The sequence below is a fragment of the Dermacentor variabilis genome, chromosome 4 (assembly GCF_050947875.1).
Source record: "Dermacentor variabilis isolate Ectoservices chromosome 4, ASM5094787v1, whole genome shotgun sequence".
Classification (NCBI taxonomy): Eukaryota; Metazoa; Arthropoda; class Arachnida; order Ixodida; family Ixodidae; genus Dermacentor; species Dermacentor variabilis.
Window position 1 is genome coordinate 4,164,757 of NC_134571.1, and position 26,915 is coordinate 4,191,671.

The 26,915-nt window shown below is 47.9% G+C and overlaps 1 protein-coding gene across 1 annotated transcript in view; it reads left to right on the forward strand.

The window, feature by feature from the left end:
- Window positions 1–5,370: 5,370 nt before the first annotated feature.
- Window positions 5,371–26,915, forward strand: part of LOC142578588 (proton channel OtopLc-like) — a 163,334-nt gene continuing 141,789 nt past the window's right edge. The window contains exons 1-2 of the mRNA XM_075687978.1: window positions 5,371–5,524; window positions 6,186–6,409. Coding sequence (XP_075544093.1) covers window positions 6,236–6,409 — 174 coding nt within the window. The 5' untranslated portion in view covers window positions 5,371–5,524; window positions 6,186–6,235. The remainder of the gene's footprint in view (window positions 5,525–6,185; window positions 6,410–26,915) is intronic.

Sequence of the window (26,915 nt, forward strand, 5' to 3'; positions counted from 1 at the left end):
TCTCCCATGACATTTACTTCCTTCCATATTCCTCAGTCGATCTTCACAAAATTTCTCCTCCCCATATCACCCTGCACAGCTTCATTTGTAGTCTTCCCATTAGCGCCTAATGCGAGGCCTCCCACTGACCTGTGGTTGCCATCGAGTCCTGATTCTACACCTGATTTCAAGCAAACAACGGCAAACAACCGCATAGTAAGTCCTGGAACCATTACACCTTTCAATATACCCCGGAGCGCCTCGTACCTGTTGTATCCCCATAGCACCCTATGTTTCTATATTGCTGCATTTCTCTTCCACCTTACTTTTATTGTTTTTTCCTGTGTTTGCATATCTATATATATATATATATATATATTTCCTTCTGTTATCCATATACCGCGTTATTTATATTCTCTTACCCGAGATAATTCCTGGCCCTGTACATCCACTGTCGGTTCACTGTTTTCATTGAATACCGTAACACGCGATTTTCAAACACTAAATTCCAAACCCAAATTCTCGCCTTCCTGTCCACAGATATTAGCCAGACGTTGCAAATCACTTTGCTTGTTAGCTGGCAACACAATGTCGTCCGCACATAATAAGGCTGGAAGGTGGAGCTCTACTACTGTACCCGCCTGTTTGTGTGAGGGATTAAACCCGATATTACTTTCTTCTAGCGCCCTCTCCATCCTCACCATGCACACCATAAACAGCTGCGGGGATAAAGGACACACTTGCTTCAGTCCCTAGTTGATATCAACTTTCTCCTGGCTCCTTGTCCCTACCATTCAACGCAAACGGTATTTTCTACGTAAATCTCTCCCAAAAGCTGTAGACTATCGTCGCCTAAGCCTCCCCGTTCTAGAATATCCCACAAAATGTTGTAGTCTACGTTGTCGTACGCTCCTGTAATGTCTAAAATGGTCACATATCGGTCCGCTTTCAACTATTGATATTTCAATACACTGAGTAAGAAGAAATAAGTTATCATTCAAACGCCTACCTACTGTGAAGCCATTCTGAAGTTCTCCCAAAATTCCATAATTCTCTGCCTATGCATGCTGCTTTAATTTGATTGCAAGTTGATGTAGCCTATTGCATAGCGAGCTCTCTTTCTTGTTTTCCTTCTTTTTCTGTTATTGACGGCGATGCTATTCTGAGGTTCCCGTATGGGACCTTCTTAATTACTATCTCCTCTGTCCTCCTGAGCGCCTGTGGGCCCTTTCAATAGCCCTGGCCTAGCATTGCAGCGGCGCCACACTGCGGTTAACGAAGCGGATCTCGCCTCCAAGATTCGCATCCACTTCAGGCGCATGCAGTTTGCAAAAGCACTGCCTTCGAGATTAGCTTTTGTTACTCAAAGCAAATCGTAGTTGGGAGGAGGGCATGTATTTAGGCCCCACTTGTTGGGCTTACACTACGCGGGTAGGTTTCCTTATTTATAAAGGATATACAAGGATTCAAACCGTACCATGAGCGAATTTTAGTTTTCGATGACGAGCCAATCAGCGCTCCGTCCGTGCAGCTCCGTCTGCTTGGAATGGCGGACGACCTACAGGCTTCTTTGACACCTACCGAGTACAAATTCATGATCACCGCAAACATACACGCTTCCTATGTCGCCAAGTGTCGTCTTTCCGAGAATATTTGCCCGCATCTTGACTTAGTGAGACCATATTTCCGCTGAGAGTCAGGAATAAAGACAACAAACGTGGCGATGGCGGTGTGCTACAGCAGATAGAGCTTCGGCCGAAATGCAACAACTATACTCTTTGCACGCACGCGCGAACAAAGAGATACGGCCGTGCTAGGTACGCAACTTTCCCTACCCAGCCAACTGACAATCGTCAATTATTCAGTCGTGCACCCAAGCAAGCATTTACGGGATTCGTGCTGTCGTACATCTCTTCGACCGCAAATCTCAACACACCCATCTCCCGCAGTTATGAAAAGAAAGGCGCTTCTAACAGCGACCGCATGTACTGCATTTGTTAGACAGTCAAGTTTTGCGAATGAATTGCACAGAATAGTCGAGGAGAGGTTTCTTAAGAAGCCGAAATGAAAAAACCAAAAAAACGTCGCGAAGAATAATAAACAGCCTACGCCAAGAAGTTCAATAGTTCCACTGTTTTATTTGGAGCAGTGGTAACGCCTTCGCCTCAATCGGAGAGGTAAAGGGTCCAACTCATAATGTACAAAAATATGTTTCCGAGTATAAGAAACGTCATCAATAGAGAATTACACTGAGGAAGGCTAATAAATCTTACACTTTGCTTCTCCTGATTTTATGCGCATGCGCAGCAAAATATTATCGTCTCCTTCCTTCCTTTTAAAGTGTAGAAACGAATTATCACTATGACACTCTGGTATTCGTACTAATTATTGTGTTACCAATTTTGTATGTTATGGTTCTTTATCGCAGTGTTAAATGAGCGAATAAATTGAGCAAGTGCAATTATTATAACTTTCTTTAAACAAAACTAAAAACAGCGCCAACCAACTTTCTTTACACAAACTTTCTTCCAACGAAACTACAAACAGAGCCTGCAAACTTTTTGAAGCTTCCTTTTAAAAAAATTTCGTGAGAAGATGAAGAAATAGACAGAAAGACAGGGAAACAAAAGTAAGAACATAGCCTACCAACTTCCTTGAAGTTCTTTTTTTTAGTAATCTTTCTTTAAAAAAGTAAAAGCGGAGCCTACCAACTTTCTTGTAACATGCGTTAACAGGAAGTAAAAAAACATAGGATGTTAATAAAGTCGATAGAAAGTTGGAAAGAGTTCTAAAAATATTAAAGGTTGATTTTTGTATGGGTCTCATCCTCCCACCGCCTTTCTAGCGACGGAAGATGCTCTCTGCTTTCTTCCTTCACGCGCGATCGGCGGCTTCTCTCACGTGCTTTCACTCGCACATGCAGCATACAATGCGCGGTGTTGTCCCTCTTGGACTTTATGCGGAACATAAAGCCGACGACGACGATAATTGATATCGCAATAAGTGTTGACCAAATAAAAACAATTATGCATTTATTGTGGAGAAAAAAAAATACTGGTTGTTAGGGCACAGGACCGACTACCGCTGATATGCAGTTGATACGATTTCTCTAGAACTCTTGGTCCATGTTGGATGAGACATTACACACAGCGGAGCGTGCCAGTTGTGGTTCAGAATTTAAATGCAGTTCCGGCTCAAGGAAAGCCAAGCGGTATGTCAAGGTATTGCCAAGGTATGCCAGGATGTGCACGGGGGTGCATCGCACGACTAGCCTGTCTTTCCTTTCTACGAGACGGTCGTTCTAGTGTTTCCGATTGTTTTCTGTGGGAACCAATCAATTTATTCCCGGACCTTCTTGGAAACACAGTACAGCCCACTCGAAAAAGGTTGTCTTTGTATTGAACTGCTAACAAGGATGTTGGATGTGCAGAGAGAGCTGGCGTTGGATGATGGAAGACTATTTAGAATACAGTGTTTAAATATTTTCAAATTGTAAGCTCGATCTGAGCCATTCGGATCAAGTCCGAAACGGTCCGAAGCTCGTTCTCTCGTTTTTGTGCAAGTATGGGGATCAACGGTCCCTCTAAGCGCGAGGCCTCGGCAAACGAAGCTGCCCCTGTGCCGGTGCTGCCCTTTTCTGAGGAACCGGGTTCAGTGTGCGATCATGAGCTAGCACAGTTCATTTGGCGAGGGATAGCTGTAGAAAATTTATAGACCACAGCTCTAAGCCTGCTAGATGGAAGTCCTTTTCCTTCAGCAAAATCTTGAGACCATGGTCTCTTGCATATTACAGCCGCAGAAGGCCACAAAAGCGCCCGTGTGATTTCTCAAGACACCATCCTCAACGCTGGTTACATCAACGCTGGACATTCGCACGTTCTCTTAAGAGTGAGCTTCTGTTTGCTAATTAACTGCTCGCCGTCACTCTCATATTTTGTGTTTTAATGTATTTTGTTCCTGAGTGCCACTTTGTTGCCGTTAGATTCAACTATTAGATTACTGCCAATTCCATTTTTGTAAATCATCTCACTACTAGCCATTAGGTACAGATACCTACTGTGCGCGCAAGGTTTTGTATTTAAGGTGCAAATTATTTCAAGCAATAAAGAAAATACCAGAATATTTTGCTTTCCTTTCCTCTTCCTGCACTGCAGGCTAACATACGGGGTTCAGCCCGGATTAACGTTCCTACCTTTTCTTTATTCTTATTGTCTATTTTGTTGAGCCCATTTGAAAACACAATTTTCAGGTGTTTGTGACGCGATACTTTTCTTGTGGCGCTTGCTTCTACAGCTCGGAGAAAGTCCGTCAACTTAGAAAAAAGCCGACGCTGTCTCCCGCTTGTGTGTTGCACCAGTTCTGCTCTGTGAAACTCTTCTTGTAGCTAGTGTCCCTTTAAAGTCGGCTACGGCTGAGGTGGACACCCCGTGTGTATATATATATATATATATATATATATATATATATATATATATATATATATATATATATATATATATATATATACATATATATAATATGTGTGTGTGTGTGTGTGTGTGTGTGTGGGTGTGTGTGTGTGGGTGTGTAATTTAGAAGCATTTGGACATCTACATGAAAGTGTGGCTGTTGTAGCAACATGTATATAGAAACGTAGTCCATGTCACTATTAATCGCTTCCTCCGCATTCGCCCATCAACAGAAAAACGCAATATAGTTTTGTCAGGATTGCCTCGCATTGATGTTATTCCGACATCAGAGCGCGACACTCGATCCAGCCACTGAACAGCATTAAGCGCAAGACTAGTGACAGGATCGCATGAAACTCTAATAGTATAACTTCAGCTGCAGGCATTCTGGTAGCCCCTACTGTAACCACGATAGCACAAGGTCAGATAATACAAAAGTTTTATTAACGGGGCCGCTCATCTTCATATCTGGGGCTGGATTAACGGAAGTTTGCGGCGAAGAAAGTGAACTCTGTTACACCTTTCCATTTCCGAAATATCCACTGGCTTAATCGGACAAAAATAATGGAACAGTTCACCTCGCAGGAAGTAAGATTCGCTCAAAGCAAAAGAAGTGAGAGGTGCAGGCCAGTGCACAAAGGTAATAAAGACAAGTTCTAATTCTTGCAATCTGCCAATCGTTGGAAAGCTGTGTGGCAAATTTGTGTGAACTGCTGAACTGGGAGTACTGCATAGGATTGGCGAAGGGTATGCAATAGGCGTATTGCCGCTGATTGCCAGCCGACTAAGCTGCGGGGAGAGGCCATTGTGTTTTAGCTGCCAGAAAGAAAGAAAGTGCTCATCTTATCGGAGCCAGAAAAATAGTCGACATGCGGGAGAGGATGTAGACAACGAACAAAGACGGGGGCGATAAGAGCCGTCGGGTAGAGCCCGCTTTCCGTCATGCGCCGCTTAGGTTGACAGACAACTGGTTCGGCTACGCTCCGGCGAGCCTACCGCAACGGGGACCTGTCGCGCGAGGTCTCGACAGAAACGGTGGTGCACCACGAGGTCAGCATTTCCACTGAGGCGACTGCTGCGCCTGGTTGTCGCTGCAGGTGGGAGTCGACATCATATACGTATTGTTTCTCTTACCTCACCGCAATGTGGGTTCTTAATTGGCCAATATCGATGTTGCTATAGAACGTTGTATTAAGAAAAAAAAACGTATGTCGCAAAGGCTCAGCAGTGAATATATTCAATGGCTGTGCCTTATGCATAGTAAGCGACGAAACTGTCGAGTATAGTGGCGGTTGCATATGTCCAAAGTCACATATGTCTATATTAGCGGAGTTCTTTGTGGTGACCGCTCTACGTTGAACGATTACTCGTGACATCACCATCGCGTACTGAAAGCAGTCGTTTGCATTTAGTTTGCAGCAGAATTTCAGGCTCTGATTTGTGACATTGTACGCACGTGGGCCAAAACAGCATGAAGCTAGTCAGTCCGCTGTCACAGCGGGCATACTGTATGCAGCCCATACCGGCTCGTCATGTTTAAGGCAAATTGGTGTTGCTGTGTTTGAGATTGAGCGCGAGTGATGTCAACTTTCGCGACACAAAAACGTATAACTACAACAACCCGTACGCCAAAGCACAGTCCCGTCTTATCTTCATCACATAAGACGTGCAGTTTTCTTGGGCAAAAAGTAACTGCTGTATTCATGATCAAACGTTGCAGCGCGAGCGTTTCGCAATAACGACTGAATTTCTTTCCAGATTTGTGTCGCATTCACCACTGAAAAAGTACGCCGCGTTGTCTGGAGAACATGTCTCGGCCAGCAGGTGGCAAGACCCAGATCCCCATGGCCGTCATGATAGCCAATCGGCGTGGTTCCGACTTCCGGCCGCACAGCTCGAGCTGCTCAGGACGGCTGGGTGAGGCCGACCGGCCGCGTAAGGTGCGCTCCAGGAGATCGGGAAGCCTCTCCGCCATCGGACAGGCAAGCGCTTCCTCATTGCGCGTATTCCGACCCGGTTATGCGACGCCGAGCGACGCCAGCCGGCAATGCCGTGTGTAGGCTTGCACATTGCCAGTGTCCGCTCATTTTTCATTCGAATGAAAGAACGCTCGCGTAGTAAAGGCTACCCGAAGGAGCGGACGCTGCAGCAGAATGCCTTCACAACCTGGCTAGTAGGTGCGAAAGACACAGCTGTAAGAATAGGCAATTGGGTGAGTTAGATTACGTTTATGGATCTAACAGAGTAAGTAAGAAGGTGGCAGACGGAAAAGAAGGGTCCTTCAACTCAGGTTTATTATGAACGCATGACAAGCATTCCTACATCACGAACGTAGTTGCAAGTAGGAGTACAATTATGTACTCTGTTAACAGACTAATTAAGGCCTATTTATACCCGACCAGTGGTTTCGCTGAGTTAGCCTTGGTTTAAGGGAAGCATTGACGCCGTCTTTGTGCATGCCATCGGCTAATCGCCATGACCACTGTCTTTGTGAAGCTTTCGCTTGACTTACACATAATTTGACGGTGACACTGTAGCCTAAACCCTTTTGTATGGTCAAACCGGCGAGCGGCGCGGTGCCGCTGATGGCCTTGGCCGAGTCATGGTGACGCTGCCGGAGTAGAACTTTATGCAGCGCTGTCATACTTGGACCCTCTGTGCACCAGGAAAGAGCACGCCTCGATGTTTGATTAAGCTGCGAAGACGAGAAGGACCGTGAAAGCTTGGTACGAGTTTTGGGAGGAACTAGGAGGCGCCGCGTTGCTATGCGGCGTTTGGAAGTTAACCTTTGCTGGAAACATGCTTCTCAATTCCTGTCTGAAGAGCCACCACCCAGTGTTCTGCTGGCGAGGTGCCGGGATCTCCTTATGCGAGCCACTTGGCTCGAGCGCGGATGGCCCGCGAGAATCAAAGGTGCAAGTCGCTTTGCGAAGCAGGAATGACGATTCTTTAAACGACCATCACCACATCACGAACACGAGCATATATCATCGGCCCAACTTAGTGGATAACTTCCTCCACTGGGTCGGCATACGCTCATATCATAGTAATCTCATGCAGTGCATACATCCATACATGTCATGGGTTTATATCATTCTTCTCATGCATGTCATGAAATTCATGAAAATCATGTCATGCTTAACATATACAGACCTTGGCAACTATGCAACTTATTTTATGGCATACACGGCATGATATGTCATTGATATCATGCGTGCATGTCATAACACGCATATACAAAATATATCCAGCTAAATATGTGTTTCATGTCATTCAATCCATTTATCATCTTATTTATGATATCCATGTCATGATATGCATGGCTCTCATTCATGTCAGTTCCATCATCTAAGAAATTATATACTAGGATATTCATGACATGAATGCATGAACATGCGTGTCGCGACGTCATTGCCATGAATCACATAAATCACACACATGAAGCGACGGCGTCATGTTCATTCCTTTAACGGGATATACATCAGAATGTGTGTGTCGAGATGTGCGTGATGCGTGTATGACATGACAGCAGTTACATTAGTGCCATGTAATTTATGGCGTTCATGTCATAGCATGCATGTAATTCATGTGATAAGATTAAGCCATGTCATTCATATTTTGATATAAATCAAGTTAAAAAACAACCACGACAAAATTGTACCATCATACCATTTATTTCATGGCATACATGCCGTGACAAGCGCTTTATGTTTCCTCTTTCATGTCATGATACGCATGTCATTCATGTAATGACATGTCATGTCATCCATGTCAAGATATGCAAGAAATCAATTCATACCTTTCTTACACTGTATTTTTGTACATGCATTCTCATATGTATTCTAACTATTGTATAATCTCTGAGTGTACTTTCCCCCCTTACACAATGCCTCTAGGTGCCTGTAAGGTATCTTTAAATAAATAAATATTATGTCAAAGAAATGACCACGACGGCATCATGTCATCGATGCCATTTATGTCATGATATACACGCCATGACAAATATGTCGTGCACTAATGTAATGACATGTATTCTTGTTATGTAAGCATGCTTGTAGTGCCACCCCATGCCTATTCTGACATATATCAAATTGAACAACCCCGACAGCATCTCGATGCAGACAGACAGACAGACAGACAGACAGACAGACAGACAGACAGACAGACAGACAGACAGACAGACAGACAGACAGACAGACAGACAGACAGACAGACAGACAGACAGACAGACAGACAGACAGACAGACAGACAGACAGACAGACAGACAGACAGACAGACAGACAGACAGACAGACAGACAGACAGACAGACAGACAGACAGACAGACAGACAGACAGACAGACAGACAGACAGACAGACAGACAGACAGACAGACAGACAGACAGACAGACAGACAGACAGACAGACAGACAGACAGACAGACAGACAGACAGACAGACAGACAGACAGACAGACAGACAGACAGACAGACAGACAGACAGACAGACAGACAGACAGACAGACAGACAGACAGACAGACAGACAGACAGACAGACAGACAGACAGACAGACAGACAGACAGACAGACAGACAGACAGACAGACAGACAGACAGACAGACAGACAGACAGACAGACAGACAGACAGACAGACAGACAGACAGACAGACAGACAGACAGACAGACAGACAGACAGACAGACAGACAGACAGACAGACAGACAGACAGACAGACAGACAGACAGACAGACAGACAGACAGACAGACAGACAGACAGACAGACAGACAGACAGACAGACAGACAGACAGACAGACAGACAGACAGACAGACAGACAGACAGACAGACAGACAGACAGACAGACAGACAGACAGACAGACAGACAGACAGACAGACAGACAGACAGACAGACAGACAGACAGACAGACAGACAGACAGACAGACAGACAGACAGACAGACAGACAGACAGACAGACAGACAGACAGACAGACAGACAGACAGACAGACAGACAGACAGACAGACAGACAGACAGACAGACAGACAGACAGACAGACAGACAGACAGACAGACAGACAGACAGACAGACAGACAGACAGACAGACAGACAGACAGACAGACAGACAGACAGACAGACAGACAGACAGACAGACAGACAGACAGACAGACAGACAGACAGACAGACAGACAGACAGACAGACAGACAGACAGACAGACAGACAGACAGACAGACAGACAGACAGACAGACAGACAGACAGACAGACAGACAGACAGACAGACAGACAGACAGACAGACGGACGGACGGACGGACGGACGGACGGACGGACGGACGGACGGACGGACGGACGGACGGACGGACGGACGGACGGACGGACGGACGGACGGACGGACGGACGGACGGACGGACGGACGGACGGACGGACAGACAGACAGACAGACAGACAGACAGATGTCTCACAACAGCTGAATTTCACAAAGAATTATTCGCATTAATACAGCAGAACAGACGGCTAGCGCACAAGATACACTGTTTTCAAGTCTGTGCACATTGACATAGGGGGTCCTGTACAAGAACAAAGTAATATGCCGCACTGAAACCCCATGAGGACTTTCGCTATTCAAGAGATAGGGTAGTCACGGCGCGGCCATTGCCTCCAAAGCAGGCGAAGAAGAGGGCTCGCAGGCAGGTAGCTCAAGAATAGAAACGCGCTTCGCGCTCGACCGGAGCCCGCGGCCGCTCTCCCGAGATCTCGTTGTAGCACCATGGCTGGCCGGCCTAAATAAACCGTGGCTACGGCGGGTACCCCTTCGAGCCCCAACCCCCACGGTAAACAAAGCTACCATAATATATTTATTGAAGGCCTTCAAAGAGTGTGTGCAGGGCTATAAAACCTCATTACTCTAACGAGTATCCCTTATCCCTTATCATTTTATCCCTTATCCTTTTACGCTTGTGTTCTGTTACAGAGTAATTGGGCACAAAAGTTTCAGGGGCACAATTCTACTGTGCGTTGGTCGCACACATGCTCTGGCAGGGTAGAAAAGCTCTTCCCGACTCTAGCTCCGACTATCGGGAGTCAGAAGCGACCAGCATGTGGCCCGCCCTGTCGGTGCCTACGTGGGAGACGCCCGCTGCGTGCAGCCATCAGGACCACAATAACGTTGTCCAGTTCAGTTGGTTTCACATTCGAGTTAAAAAGTTATGAAAAGCTGCATTACATTGTCGAAGATTCTCTGTTCGTGAAACTCGAATTGCAATTGGGAGGATCTTTTAAGAACTGTTAACAGCGTCTAATATAGTAAGCTCCTGGGCATCCCTTTATTGTCATTGCTGCGGTTTGCGAATATGACATCAGGACATATGCCAAAAGTGTCAACTCAGTTGAGCAGCGCACTAATAACCACATGCGTCCAAGGTTATCTTAGCAAACACTGCTGGTACAGGCCCGTCACAAAGAGCGCTAACAGAATGAATGGTGTCCGCCTTTGTGTTCTTTTTCGAGGCCTGTTGTGCACACATAATCCCCTGCGCCTAAAAACGTTACAGCAGTACGTTACGGAGTAACAGTGATGTTGTACATGGTTAACTCCTTGCTCTTCGGCATGTCTACCCGCGCGGCGGTCTGAAGCACGCCCACCTTTTCGTGCATACCTGAAATGTTGGAATACGTATTCGCCTAATAGGATGGCGCGTTACTTTGTTCTTAGACGAACCCATCCACTCCCTGAACAGCAATATTCTAAATTCTAATCGCTCGTAAGATATTGCGCTTCGTATATACTCTCGGTGAGGTCTGAAAAAATGCGATATCTTGTTTGGAAGTTAGAACCAGACATGTGCACATAAGGAAAAAAAGAGTAAGCGATTATGATTGGAATTACTTACTACAAAAACAATTGATTACTATTAGTAATGACTTCCTCTAAAAATTGAGCAATTACTAAAAGGTAACCGATTATGTTTACTTTACTTTCTTACCTAATTTTATCAACACTACACAAACACAGAGAATACAACGGGCTCGCTTGGCTCTTTCGTTGCGTCCTCTGCACCCCTTGGCACGTTGTCTATACGACACCCTTTTCCCGAAGTATGGCCCAAAGCCAACAAATGATGAGCATAGTATGCGTGCAGACTTAACGTTTTGGTCTAAGTATTCTTTTTCAAATTCTCATTCGGTAATCTACCCTTGTTTTCTTGTCGACGCATCTGGCAGCGACACTGAAAACTCACTCAATGGGCGAGAAAGGTTGTGTACGAACAATAGGCTCAAATGATTACGAACACTGAATACCGCGATGCTGCGGTCTGGGTTCATCGCCAACGGAGCGCGGCTTATCAACGTGTTGGCGACAGGGCCAGTGAGAAAATGAAAAGTCGCATGAGGGTATCCGCGTCTGAAGTGGCCATCACTCTCGAGCAATATAAATTTGTGAGCCAACATCTTGCGCAGTTCCTCCCAGCGCCCTTCACTCGTTAGCCAATGAGGCATACCGGTGGTTATGCCTGTACACCGCGCCAGCAGAAGGGTCCGTGGACAAGCCCCCAGTTCGGACTGCTCCCAGAGACAATGGCAGTGCCGTCTGTCCCAACCGGTATGGCAGGCACAACGCCGATTCATTGTACGCTACTCAATGCGCGAACGCCGAATCCCGTCCACGGCGCCACACGTGACGATGTCAAGGTTGCCTGATGCACTATGAACGTGTTGCTGCGTTCAACAAGTGGAACGACGCAGTGAAACTGAAAACGTATATTTCAGTCTTGATGATGGAACACGTGTTTGGTATGAGAACCGTGCAGACGCCCTAACTTCACGGGAAGAATCCAAACGCCGGTTTGTTGAGACGTATGCAAGCCCTGATCACTGAGAGCGAGCTCAGCGTGACTTCAAGTCCCGTATACAGATGCAGAACGAAGGTGTCGCAATGTGTATCGAGGACATGACGCGTACCTTTCGACGAGCCGTCCTCAGAATGTCGGAAAAGAAGAAGTTGAAATACCTTATGCGCGGAGTGAAAGAGCAGCTGTTCGGTTGTCTTGTCCGCAGTCCTCCGAAGACTCTGTCAGCATTTTTTTTCCGAGACCGTCAGCATAGAATAGGTTCCTCGGCAGCGGGCCAGATCATACCAACACCAATGAATGCTGCCTCACTTACGGACTTCTTCGGAGTTCTCGGGGGCCACGTCGTTTTGTTTTTCCGGAGCTCATCCAATTCTTAATCCGCAAAGAACTTCATAAGCTGTCGGTACCCTCGCAGCCGATGATCAGCTCTTTGCCTAGCGTTGTCTGTGACGTAGTCCAACATGCGGTGAGAATCACCCTTCATCACAGAAGCTCAACATTTACGAACCGACATCCCCGAATGTCTTATTTGCAAGTTTGAGGCAACCTGTCCCACGTTCCTCCACGCTTCGCACCGCGTACCCGGCCATGCAACCGTCCGTCCAAGCAGCCTCGTATACAGCCCTCGCCAGGCTCCAAGGAATTCAGACGTACGGCGGGCACCTGATCGCGATCCCCTTTGGTTCACTTTGACGAAGCTGGGCATGTCTACCGAGATTGCTCATATCGAGGGCTCGGACTACGCGGTTGTTGAGCAAACTCTCCGCGACACAGCTAGCGTGCTCCTGAAATTGAAGAAACCTTTGCCGAGCATCGCGGATCCTCATCAGCATGACACCATTAACGCTCCCCATCGCCGCGGCGGTTCTCTCCGACTCGCCGTACGTATTCGACCGGCGTGGTGCAGAGTCGGTCGCCAAGTCCACGCCCGGAAAACAAAGCGCAAAGACTTTCGGGGGCGAGGCCACTCAGTCTGGATGCGCTCACGGATCCCCACTGACGCGTATCCGGACCGACGATACATCGACGACGAGAGTACCTGCTGATTCCGCAAGTAGAATTTCCTTGAATATTCCTGTACTGCTCGACGGTCGCGAAGTGACCGCTTTAGTGGACAGCGGAGCGGGTTACTCAATAAACAGCGAAAAGCCAGCCACCCTTCTGAAGAAAGTGACGACGCTTTATAATTGAACGCAAGTTCGTACAGCTGGAAAGAAGATCGTCACACCGTTCGGCATATGCAAGGCACGAATACAGATTCGCGGCTCTGCTTTTGTTGCCAGCTTAGGCATTCTCCCTCAGTGTTCTGGAGACCTAATCATAGGCGTGGACTTTCTCAGAGAGCACGGACCTATCATCGGCATTCGACAACGCCTCGTAACATTCTCAACAAACAGCGCTGCATCGACGAGCGACACCGTCCACCATCGAGCATCTCTTCTTGTCATAGACGACGTTGTCACGTTACCACGGCGTGCAAGTGTCGTCGTTCAAGTTGCGTTTGGCAGATTATTACTCGGTGAAGCGGTCGTAGGAAGCCATCGCTATTGCCTGCTTTCAAAAGATGCCTGCGTCGCAGGAAGCCTTTTACAGCTCTGTTGGCCACTGTAAGGATCTTGTCACAACATTCAGCTACGAAAACAGGCACCTATTCTTCGGTACTGCCATCGCCTACGGCCACCCGATAGCCGATGTCACTTAGTGCTTTGTTTCCGAGGCAATCGGCACTGCTGAAGCACCTCTAGTCAACGTCGACATCAATCCAACGCTTCTTTAAGAGAACAAACAACCCCTGTGGGAGCTGTTCCTCGAGTTCCAAGCTTGCTTTGCACGGTCGTCCAAGGTGCATCAAACATCGATTACGAAACACCGTATCATCAACTACGACGACGCCCATCCTATACGGCAACAGCCTTATCGTGTTTCCCCAACCGAACGACATGCGATTCAAACGGATGTGAATAAAATGCTTTAATATTGAGTGATACAGCCTTCATGTAGTTAGTCTCTGGTCATTGCCAGTTTTTCTTGTTAGTGCTCTGGAGAATGATGAGCAGCAGGCAATGCTTCGAGAAAGACGACCACGACGAGTGGTGGGAAGCCTTGTGCCTGTTTTGCCGAAGCTCTGTGTCCTCTCGCTGCGGTGCTCTGCTATCTCAGCGTTTTATTCATTGAACTATAACGCCTCTTGACATTTGACTTGATCGTCGACTTCCTTAACCAATTTCGAACTTCTTTCGACCTCCAAAAACAATGTTTAGGACGTACCTCCACAGTAGTTCATCTCATCGACACCGGCAGCCATGCGCCTCTATGCCAACGTCCATACCGTGTGTCCACGACGGAGCGCCGTGTCATTGATGAGCACGTAGGAGACGTGCTTCGACGCGGCATGATACAGCCATCGCACAGTCCCTGGGCTTCTCCGGTAGTGCTGGTGAAAAAGAAAGATGGGACTATTCGTTTTTGTGTGGACTATCGACGACTAAACAAGATAACCCGGAAAGATGTCTATTTTCTTCCCCGTATCGACGACGCACTGAACTGCCTCCAAGACCCTGAATTCTTTTCGTCCTTAGACTTACGATCCGGTTATTGGCAGGTCCCGGTGGCTGACGCAGATCGCCCGCAAACAGCATTTGTTACGCCTGACGGCTTATATGAATTTACCGTGATGCCCTTTGGCCTCTGTAATGCGCCTGCAACGTTTGAAAGAATGATGGATAACATCCTCCGGGGCCTCAAATGGCAGACATGCCTTTGTTATCTCGATGACATTGTCATCTTTTCCTCGGACTTTTCTTCTCACCTGTTCCGACTCAAATACGTGCTCACTTGTCTTGCCCGATGCTAGATTCCAGCTCAACTTAAAGAAGTGTCGCTTCGCCGCCCGGCAGCTAGTCATCCTTGGTCAAGCTGTTTCCAAAGATGGTGTGCTCCCAGATCCAACCAAACTCCAAGCCGTCGCCGAATTCCCACCACCAAAGACCACAAAAGAACTCCGCAGCTTCATCGGATTATGCACTTATTTTCGTCGTTTCATCCGCAACTTTGCCACCATAATAGCGCCTTTGACGCAGCTTCTCGCGGGTAACCACGACCTCTTGACCTGGCCGCCAGTTTGCGATGCCGCATTCACGACGCTGCGTCGTCTTCTAATCTCACCCCCGATACTCCGATATTTTGACCCAAGTGCACCGACAGAAATACACACGGATGCCAGTGGCGTCGGCATTGGCGCTGTTCTTGCACAACGCAAGACTGGCTTCGATGAATACGCTGTTGCCTTGGCTAGTCGGGCACTCACGAAAGCGGAAGCAAACTATTCCGTTACAGAAAAAGAATGCCTGGCTATCATTTGGGCCATAACTAAGTTTCGTCCTTACCTCTACGGCCGCCCGTTCAACGTCATCACGGACCACCATGCACTCTGCTGGCTGTCGTCCTTGAAAGAACCTTCAGGCCGCCTCGCTCGATGGGCGCTTCGCCTCCAAGAGTATGATATTCGAGTGCTGTACCGCTGTGGCCGTAAGCATTCGGACACGGATGCCTTGTCTCTCTCCCCAGTGTCAGGCCAGCCCAATCATCAGAAAGTACAAATATGCGAGTACTCCCTCACCTCCACCGATATGCTTTCGGAGCAGCAGAAGGATCCATGAATTCTTGCGGTGCTGGTTTTTCTCTCAGGCCCATCAGCTCCTCCTACTGGCCGTACATTGCGTCGCCAAGCACACCACTTTGCTGTTCGTGACGGGCTCCTATACCGTCGTAACTACCTTTCGGAGGGGCGCAAATGGTTTCTCGTGGTTCCTAGGCATCTACGTTGGGACATATGTGCAGCGTTTCACGATGACCCGCAATGCGCTCATGCAGGAGTACTAAAAACATACGCGCGCTTGCGAATTCGTTATTACTGGCACGGGATGTACCGATTCGTCCGCCAATAAGTCCGCTCCTGCGTCGCTTGCCAACGCTGCAAGAATACCCCTCATGCCTTAGCTGCTCCACTGCAACCATTGCCTTGTCAAGGACGGGCCTTTGACCGGGTCGGAGTTTATCTTTATGGGCCCCTTCCGAGTACTTCAGATGGCAACCGCTGGGTGATAGTGGCGATAGACCATCTCACACGCTACGCCGAAACTTCGCCCCTGCCCAACGCATCAGCGCGGGATGTTGCCTGGTTCCTTCTACGTAACATCATACTTCGCCATGGAGCCCCCAGAGAGTTGCTGAGCGACAGAGGCCGCGTCTTTCTGTCTGATGTTATAGAAGCCGTGCTCAAGGAATGCAACGTAATTCACGGTACCACTACTGCATACCATCCGCAAACTAATGGCATGACTGAGCGCTTTAACCGGACTCTTGGCGATATGTTAGCCATGTAAGTCGTATCTGACCAAATCAATTGGAACCGAATTCTACCCTTCGTGACGCACGCCTATAATACCGCCACACAGATCACTACAGGATTTTCCCCATTCTTTCTTCTTTAAAGACGCGAGCCTTCCAGCACAATGGACACCATCCTTACCTATCGCCCTGACACAACAGAGGCTACTACCCTGTCCGAGGCTGCTGCACACGCGGAAGAGTGCCGAAAGCTCGCCCGCACATTTACTTCGGAAGATCAGCACCGACAGAAGCACCTTCGGGATATTCCCTCTTCTCCGGCACCCTACGCTCCTGACTCACTAGTCTGGCTTTGGGTTCCCGCTACAAGCCCTGGACTTTCACCCAAGCTTATGCCCAAGTATCAAGGTCCGTGTCGTCAGTCAAACGTCTCCTGTGAACTATTTGGTAGAACCCCTAGAGCCGCCTTCCGATAAGCGCCGTCGAGGGCGCGAAATCGTGCACGTTCAGCGGCTCAAGCCGTACTTTGATCCACCTGTACTATCTTGCTCGTAGGTAGCCGAGACGGCTCCTCTTCTCCGGGGAGGCAATTGTACAGGGGAAGAACAAGCAGCAGACATTGCTTCGAGAAAGACGACGACGAGTCGTGGGAAGCCTTGTGCCTGTTTTGCCGAAGCTCTGTGTCCTCTCGCTGAGGTGCTCTGCTATCTGAGCGTTTTATTCATTGAACTATAAGGCCTCTTGACATAGAAAGTTGGCACGCCTCGGTCTTGTATTTGCTTCTGGAAGGTAAACAACGTCATAAATAAAGATATCTACCCGTTGCATCGTGTCGAGAATTCTCTAGACAGGCTGAGGCGCGCGAAGTATTTCTCCTCTATCGATCTCAAAAGCCGCTATTGGGAAATTGAACTAGATTAGCGAGACCGCCAGAAAACTTCTTTTTATAACTCCGGACGACCTTTACGAGTTTAGGGTACTTCCTTTCGGCTATGTTAAGCTCCAGCCACATTCCAGCGAATGATGAATACCGTTCTCGCTAATCTCAAATGGAAAAGCTGCCTCGTCTATCTCGATGATGTCGTCTTTTCGGAAACTTTTGACGAGCATCTTCGTCAGCTTCGGAATCTACTCGAAGCCACTCAATCGGCTGACCTCACACTCAAGCGTGTGCAGCAGCCTCGGACAAGGTAGTAGCCTCCGTTGTGTCACTTCGGCTACCAATAACTGAAGTTCCTCGCTCACGTTGTGAGCGCCGCTGGAGGTCGGCCCGATCCCGAGAAGACTGCTGCCGTAGCCGCTGTTCCAGCTCCAGCCGACAAGTGTCCGAGAAGTTTTAGGCTCGTATGCGTAAGGTGTACACTTCATCGAAAATTTTTGAAGATTGCAGACCCTTTAATTCGCCTTACGCGTAATGACACACCATTCCGCTAGACTGATGAACAACCGAACGCTTTTGCGGAGATACAATGTCCATTGTATTCTCCTCCCATGGTCGCTCATTTCGAGAGGGCGCTGACACATAAGTAGGTACTGACGCAAGCAATAGCGGTATCGGAGCTCGGAGCTATCCTGGTGCAAAGGCAAGACGGGACTGAACGAGTTATAGCCTACGCCAGCCGCGCTCTCTTACGCGCCGAGTCCAACTATTGCACCTCAGAGAAGGAGTGCTTCGCAGTCATTTGGGCTACTACAAAGTTAAGGCCGTATCTCCACGGGCGACCATTTAAAGTTATTATCGATCATCACGCTTTGTGCTGGCTGGCCAACTCCGATACCCTTCTGGACGATTGGCACGCTGGCGTCGGCGACTTTAACATCACTGTCATGTGGAAGTCCGGCAGAAGACATGAAGTTGCTGACACGCTATCACAAGCACCTGTTGTATATAAGAATGCAGACGTTTGTCATTTCTTCATTAGGTCCCTTGTTACTTGGAAGAGCTTGCCTACTGGTTGCCTTGATGCCTTGTCTCCCACTTCAATTGCTGCCTCTGAAGGCAGCCTAGTTACCGTTTCATTCATTAGCTCTATGTCATCATTATCTCTCAGTTCTAAGGCTGTATATTTGTTTGCAAAAACCAGCCTGAATTTGTATGCTTTTACCCTTACTGCCTCAAGGTTGACCTGTTTCTTCTTGACCAATTTTGCTCTTTCTCTCTTCAAATTGAGGTGAATCCTAGCCCTCAGTAACCTATGATCACTGCACTTTACCCTACCTATCACTTCTACATCCTGTACTATGCTGGGATCAGCAGAAAGTGTGAAGTCAATTTCATCTGTTGTTTCACCATGAGGTCTATTCCAGGTCCACTGTCTGTTGCTACGCTTCCTGAAAAAGGTGTCCATTATTCGAAGTTTATTCCTTTCTGCGAATTCTACTAGCATCTCTCCTCTAGCGTCACTAGAATCGACGCTGTAGTTGCCAATCGCTTGTTCACCAGTCTTGTTTGGCCCCACTTCTGCATTGAAGAAGTCCATTATTACAGTATACTGAATTTGCCCTTTTCTCATTGCTAATTCAACATCATCATAAAACTAATCTAGTTCCTCATCATCGTGACTGGATGTTGGAGCGTAGGCTTGTACTACCTTTAATCTATACATTTTATTAGGCTTGATTACGACTACAGCTACGCCCTCATTAATTCTGTAGACTTCGTCAACATTGCCTGCTATGTCCTTAGGGATTAGGAATCCTACCCCGTATTGTTTCTTATGTAGGAGACCTCTATAGCAGAGTACGTATCCGTTATTCAGCAATGTGTAAACCTCACCAGTTCTTCTAATATCACTAAGGCCGATGATATCCCAAACAATGTCTGATAATTCCACAAAGAGCCCGGCTAGGCTAGCCTCACTCAAGAGGGTTGGGGTGTTAACCGTTGCAAGGGTCAGTTTTCAATTAACCAATACAGTCAAAATAGTTTACAAAACGCAAATACGACGTCCTCGTATGAATTGACGTTACGTGAATTTCACAGAGAACGCGCTAAAATATCTCCCAATCGTTCTACAGCAAGCATTAGACTCAAGCAGCGTGGCGCCGGATCGAACAAGCCAGAGCGGAGGCACACCGCGCATCTTGTACTCATCGCCCGTTGTATAATACTCGCACACCCAAGAAGGCCTGGCTTCACTTTGGGAACATAATCTCCAGCAATTCTACACAGCGAGCCTGTTAATTATTGCGAGAAGAAGTGCTCAAAATCGTTATATGCCTGTTTTCTTGGTTTTACAAACAAGAAAAATAAATCAGCCACGAAGTCTGCGGTATCTCCACGGTAACTACTGCACATTAAGTGGCATCTACCTCCCTCCATCACTCTCAATTTAAAGGGAACTTAGGTAGATGCCACTTTAGCGGCCGCCGACCAATGAACAATGACACGCTGTTGCTGCGATTTTTTTTTATTTTTTATGCTTCCCCATTATGGGGGGGGGGGGGGGACTGTATCGGCCGCTGTGTGCCGCTTGCATAGAAGCGCCAGTTCTCGCGCATCGCCGGACGAACGCAGCAATGCGTGTCCTCCGCAGGCGCCGTCCCCAGAGCTTCTCCACAGGATGGCTCTTTGAGAAGCGCTGTCCAAGGCAGCCTTGACGTCTATGGCCGCGATAGTGCGCGCTTGTGCTGTGCTGCGCTGCTCGCACACGTCGTGCCAGACGCAAAAAAGCATATCGTCATGCGTAGAAACATTAGGACTGAAGCCTTTCTATGAGCATTTGCTGAGAGGTTTGGTTCACGTTCAAGTGCCATAAGAACCGCTTTAAAGCAATGTTTTCCGTCGCGTCACGTAGGTACGAGGTGGCGTACAATAGCCTTAAGGTTTGTCATGGCGTCTGGAGGTTTGCTGGGTTGCGCAATGAAAATAGCGATGCTGTCTCCCTCTCTATTGGCATTTTCCCTGTTTCCAGCATTTAGATCTACACAGACCGGAGATTTGCTAAGTGGCTCTCAGTTCGACATAAGCCCATATGTAATTAGTGTGATGACACTAACAGCAGAAGCGAGGGCTTCGGGCTGCCGCTCCCTTCACCGCCTCTCCGGAACATAACATCCACGAGCCGTGAAAGATATTTTTCTTGGCACTCTTGTAATTGAAAGATTACATATTTACTCGCTAACGCTCACTGTAACTGAATCATTTTTTTTCAGTAACGAACTACATGTAGTAAGTTACTTTATTGACGGCACAAGCTGAAACAGGTGACGCAGATTTCGGAACCTGATTTAGGCGGGAACTACAGTAAAACGACGCGCGATATCGTGCCACGCCTTATGGATGCGCATGTTCAGATCGGCAAACCAGGGAACTCAGTATTTGTTTCATTTTGTTAACGCTACACCTGATGTTGGCCAACCAGCCCAACTAGTGATATGTCTCGAACGCAATAGACACCTAGGACGTTAATGCGAATAAATCCCCTACGGACACTTTTTCATTTCTTCATTTGCCCGACCGGGACTGTCTTCTTTATTTTCTCTATTAAGCACAAGCAATTTTCCCTATGTTGTCCTTGGTGCCAGTGTTTGATGGCTATTTATGCTATGAACAACAAAAATCAGGCCCCTTGGTTAACCCCCTTTCTTCTGGGTTATTACATAACGAGGGTCTCGAACCCGGCAACATTGACGCCTTCAGGTAGCATGTGTGGGTTTATCGAGCAGTTGCCTTCACCCAAAAAGATAACGTGCTCGTGACGCCTGCGGCAGAACGGACGATCTACGTCCGCCGCCAAGGTCTTTGAGAGGTGGCGCTGGCTAACACTCCCATGATTCTACTAGGAAACATAAATACCCAAGAAAGTGGATGAGGAAATTGCACCACGGTAGCTCAATTGGTAGAGCGTCGCACGCGAAATGCGAAGGTTGTGGGATCATTCCCCATCTGCGGCAAGTTGTTTTTTCATCCGCTTTCAGTTCCGTTAATTTATCGTTTCTTTATTTCATTTATTAAGCACAAGTAATTTCCCCTATGTTGTGCTTGGTGTCAATGTTTGTTAGCTGCTTAGGATATGACTAATGAAAATCGGGCCCCTCGGTTAACCTCCTTTCTTCTCATTTCTTCAAGTCGCAGTAATTCCTAAAGGCGCCCTGAACCGCTTCTTATCGAAGTGAAGAAACGCATTTGAAGTGCAAATAGCCTGTGTCAGAAATACTTTGCCTCAAAGAGTACTTCAATGCATTCAGCAAAAGCGGAGTTAATGGCAACCAAACACCGCTTCCGCAGTACTCCCCTTCCTTCTTCAATGCCTTGCACTGCGAAGGCTATGGTGCAGTGGGGCATGCCCACAAGGCTGCGCCTTCTAAACGTGAACGTGGCGCGCAGTTGAGATTTCATTTTAACCTATACGCCTCGAGTTCCGCTTTTGGTGCCTATGACGCGCCAAGCCTACGACGCCCCAAGCATTGCATGTAGGCAGCAAATGAAACACCAGCATGCAAACAGACGTAATACCTCGGCGGTATTCCAAGTAATCTAACCAGCAGTAGGCATTTCGGCAGGCATGGTAGGTACTCAACCTAGAGGTTGGTAATCGCTCCGCAGTTCTACTCACAAACTGCTTGTGACAATCTCCAAATGCAGGACCGACGACCTTTCCTTTTGCATATGAGAAATCAGGAGGCGCGATGATCGTCTCCGACAGATTGGGGCTGCGCGAGTACCTTTTAACGCGAAGCTTTCTCTGCCTCCCCCACTTTACCCGACGCTGGCTGCTGCTGACATGGCAACAATACAACTTGGATCCCTCGGTGTGTGCACCAATAGACAACCTCAGTCAGTGTGTGCCCTCGCGGTGGTGCTACTGGCGGGGAACTCTACGAGACAGAGCACCGCATACAGCATCTGACAATAGAAAGCTCTCAGTCCGATCAAACGAGATACGATAAAAGAGCAAATTAATATTTGAAGGATGGCAATTATGGATCACCCTATAACCACTGCCGACATAAAAGCGCAGTTTCCACCATTGTCTACGATTCTTGACTTTTGTCGCCGCTTCGTGCAGGCTTCTTTGTCCGAACGATAATTGGGAAGAACATGACGATTGGTCGAGTTGGTTTTTATGCATATTTGGGAATGGTGCAAAAGACACAGGACCGACTGTTGATTTCGGCCGATCTGTGTGCGCTGTGGCATCCCCAAATGTACGGATCTACAGCAGGCAGCCGCTTTCAGTGCATCTACAGAAAGCAAATAAATTCATCGTTTCTTATCCGCTGCAATTCGCTGTATGAACTGCGAGAAAGTGCAAATCCAGCGCTCATGTTGAGAGAAGCTTATATGAAGAGGTTAACTAAATGCCGTGCCACAAAAAGAGATGCATACAATTGTCCATATCTTAATCCAGCGGAACATGTATTCTAATGAAATATTTATGTCTGTGTACCCCTTCGATAACACCAATATTGTCAAGCATTGTTCATGTTTCATTGGGATAGCAATTGTATGAACACTGCAAGAGCATCTCTGCCGTCGACGGCGCCAGCGTCGCCGTTGCCACGACGGTCCGTAGGAAGTCCAAGGGCGATAACACTGTCGCCGCCGCGCGCCCTCTGCGGAGCGTGCCAGTGAAAGCGTGTGAGAGAAGCCTACCATCGGTGGCTCCATGGCGGCTCAATGTCGCGCGCGAGAGAGATAAAAGCGGGGAGGAAGCGCGCCGTCTTCTGTCGCGCGCAAGCCACTGTGGGGAGGGGACGGAGGGGGGAGTGGCGTTTGACTCCGGCAGCAATTGCGCATTGCGCAGCCATTCTGCACTCTAAAAAAATTTTACACCCTTTGGGGCTTGTCTTGTGCCCAAACAATAATCGTCATCTGCCTTGCTCGCGTTTCCTCTCTTGAAAACTCGGCGATCGATCCTTTCCTGTCGAGAATGCTGTGCCAAGCTGATAACGCGCATACCGTTCGTGACTAGGAAGTACCGGACTCGCAGCGTTAAAGAAAAGAATTGCGGGCAAGACAGATGACGATTGTTGTTTGAGTACAAAATACAACCGAAAGAGTGTAAGTGAGTGAGTGAAAAACTTTATCAGCTCTAGATTCGCTGGTCTTTTGCGGTCTTCAGTTGGAATCGTCCATCTTCTAGCACAACGGTCGGTTGCCCTTAGTCCAGGGCTCTGCTGGATGCTGCTGCCAGCTGTGCTCGCCGAATCAGACCTTCTTGGTCGACCTGGCGATCGCTGGAGAGCACGCCCTCCCATTGCTCCGCACTCGGGTTTGGTATAACGGGTACCACGTCTATCTTCTGGCATGCCCACGTTATGTGATACAGCGTGGGTGTTTCGTGGCACCAGGGGAATTTGTCATTGTATTGTGTGGGATAAATTTTGCTGAGTACGTCTAGGTTCGGGTACGAGCCCGTTTGTAGCTGCCTCCACGCGACAGAGTCCTCTCTGCTAAGTGAGTTGTGTGGTGGTGGATACCGCTTTCTGCAGCCATTGCAGTAATTTAGTATCGCCGAATAGTCTTGGGGTACAGGTTCGGTCTCCTCGAGGTCGCCTACGTTGGATGCTCGGTAATAAGTGTACCCTCGAGCTATCCTGTCCGCCTCTTGGTTCCCTACCACTCCCGTGTGTCCCGGCGTCCATACTATCGTATGCCTAATTGGTTCTGTAAACTTTTTTTGGAGTGTGGGGTTGGTCGATTCATTTTTTTTATTCGATGAACGATTAATCTTCATCATATTGGCCTGTCGAGCCTTTCAAATCACTTTCGATGCAAGGTTTTTCTTCGATTTATTTATTGATTGAAATTTCTCCCGGGCGCTTTTAAGAACGTTGAAACACAATTATCTATTTTTCTAGGATTGTTTTAGAGGTGGAAGCAAGCTTGAGACAGAAGTGTATAAAATCTTGGTAAAAATAATCCTTAACTTGTTGAAGACTAAATAGAGTTGGCACTAGTGAGTTTTTAAAGGATAAAACTATACGTTATAAGATGGCACTTGGTGCCGAATTACATAAGATACATGATACTAGCGAATGTCTGTACAGTACAGCTAAACAAGAAATAACAAAAATGTCAAAAGTGAAACGTGAAGTCCAACTGAAATATACAAGTAATTGCAATATGCACAGGGAAAAAGAAATTTACTGGTTTACTATTTTAAACCACATTCTCTTTTCTGCCGAGCTAGGGAATGTCAATTAGCTGGCATGTTCGCGTGAAACGGACGCCTTCTTTGAATGGCCGCACAACCAGCAAACGAGAATTGACGCTCGGACGCCATAGATTTGGTAGAATCGACATAAACTCCATCGCTGTGTCAGATAAGTTCTCCAGACCGGCGCTCATGATGTGTCAGGTCTTTTGCGGACTGGAAGTGGCACGACGACCAAGGACCTGGTTGCCATTGTATATGCCTTGAAATGCGAGGGCATTCCAAGCTTCCGGTTTCGGGCGGCATGGTGGCGTGCGCAGTGTTGGAGAAGGGAAGCGCTCGGTTCGGCATCAGTCAAGACTCGGAGGAAGAGTCGACAGTTGCTCTACAACACAGTAACTGCGCCTGCGACGCCATTCCAGTACGACTTCAATATTTTCGCGCCGCTCCTGTAAAACTTTCGAAAACGATTAATCCAACAGGTTTAGTCAATTAGGTCGATTAAATAAGAGGTAGGCGTCGATAAAGATTAGTCGTTTTGCGGGATACATTCAGTTGATTAATCTGTTCATTATTCATCCTTATTATCGACCCTAGGCGACACGCGCCCATCATGAATGCGATCGCACTTTGGGCGCAGAGTCTAGGTGCGTCGACGGTTTCGTGAGTGTTGTATTGTCGCCGCTAAGTTTGCGTTCAAGCGAGAGGCAGCACGAAGGTCATTTCACTCGTTGCTGCTGTTGTTACGAACGGCCTGCAAGGATACTAGCCTACAAAATATTCCCTGCCAGCCACAGCGGTGGGGTTGGCGATATTCGGAGTACCAGCCCTTGGAACGCGCCCGGCCCGCTGCAATGACTCGTTCTGGGAAAACAACAATACGCCGTGTCCCCAAGCGAGCGCCGCCGCTATGGTTAAACGCGGTCGGCGGACCAAGTATTGTTCGTGGATTCGCCGTGATCGCCACGGCTTGATTAGAAGCGGTGTAAATCCTCGGGAAAGACGTCTGGCAGCCGTCTTACGGGACTTAGAAGTCATGGACGGACACGGCGGCCATTGTCTGCAGAGTCAACACTGGGATGAAGAGGCGCCTGCTCGCGGAAAAACACCATGTCTCCGAGAACTTACTCACGTAGGCGTGGTCAGTGAAACTTGTGCGGAATAGTGCAAACTCTCCCCCCCCCCCCTCAAAGGCGGGTCAGTTACGATGTCTTTCAACGCTCCGAATTGGTAGTAGGTTGAACGGCCGTTTTTCCCTCACCGAGGGATCTAGGAAGGACCGAGCGTTTACAAGCAGCAGTTTGTCGGCTGCTAGTGTGTGCTCGTGCTCGAGAAGCAGTGTGCTTGGATCTGTGTGCTGGTGTGCTGCATGCTTCGTCTTGCGTGTTCCATTTGGGAGTCACGTTAGACTGCCGAATGTATCTCCTGTTTAACGTAAATATATAAACAAATCCCGTACTCCTAGTTCTCGATGAGAGCAAGTTCCTCCCTACAACCACGTCCCAAGCGGGGTGAGCTGGACCACGGCATGGGCCAGCTGCCACATAGTTCATGCCCGACTACAAACCTTACCACTGGATGCCAGCGGTGAGATCGTCCTACAACTCTTACACTGTGGCCGCCGCGCTTCCTCATGCCAGCGTTTTGCCTGTGATGTTTGATGTTTGACTGATGTTTGAGTGTGATGTTTGCCTGTGCGCGCTGGCACCATGCTTGTTAGTTCAGTTAATAAGCGAATGTTTCAACGTATGTACAGTCGATAAAACTATTATTCTTACTTCATATAGCTGTCTACACATTTTCTATCGCATTCGATGCTTCGCCTTATCGCGAAATTGCGACTTTTGCTTTACAGCGCTAGCGAATGATGCCGAAATAAAAAATTGGCAGTGGCTTAGCTCGGCTATGCCAGGATATGCGTAGCGAAAGCTAAGGCATAGCATGGTTAGGCTCGGTTAATCTTGATGGCAAGTCCAGGTTAGTTTGGTTGTCTAGCTATGTTGTGGCGTTTAGCCAGTCGTTCTGCGCGCTGTTCGTGTTTCCTGGGCGATTCGTTTCCTCTTCATATCGATCCGATGTTGATTCTAGACCTCCTCCTGCGTATCAGAAATGTCGCCGTCCATACTGCTGCCTCAACTGTGGTTGCGGCGCACGTGAGCTCTCCTTTTCAATCCTTCGACATGTTATCAGGCATGCGACGCAGCTGGCGAAGCG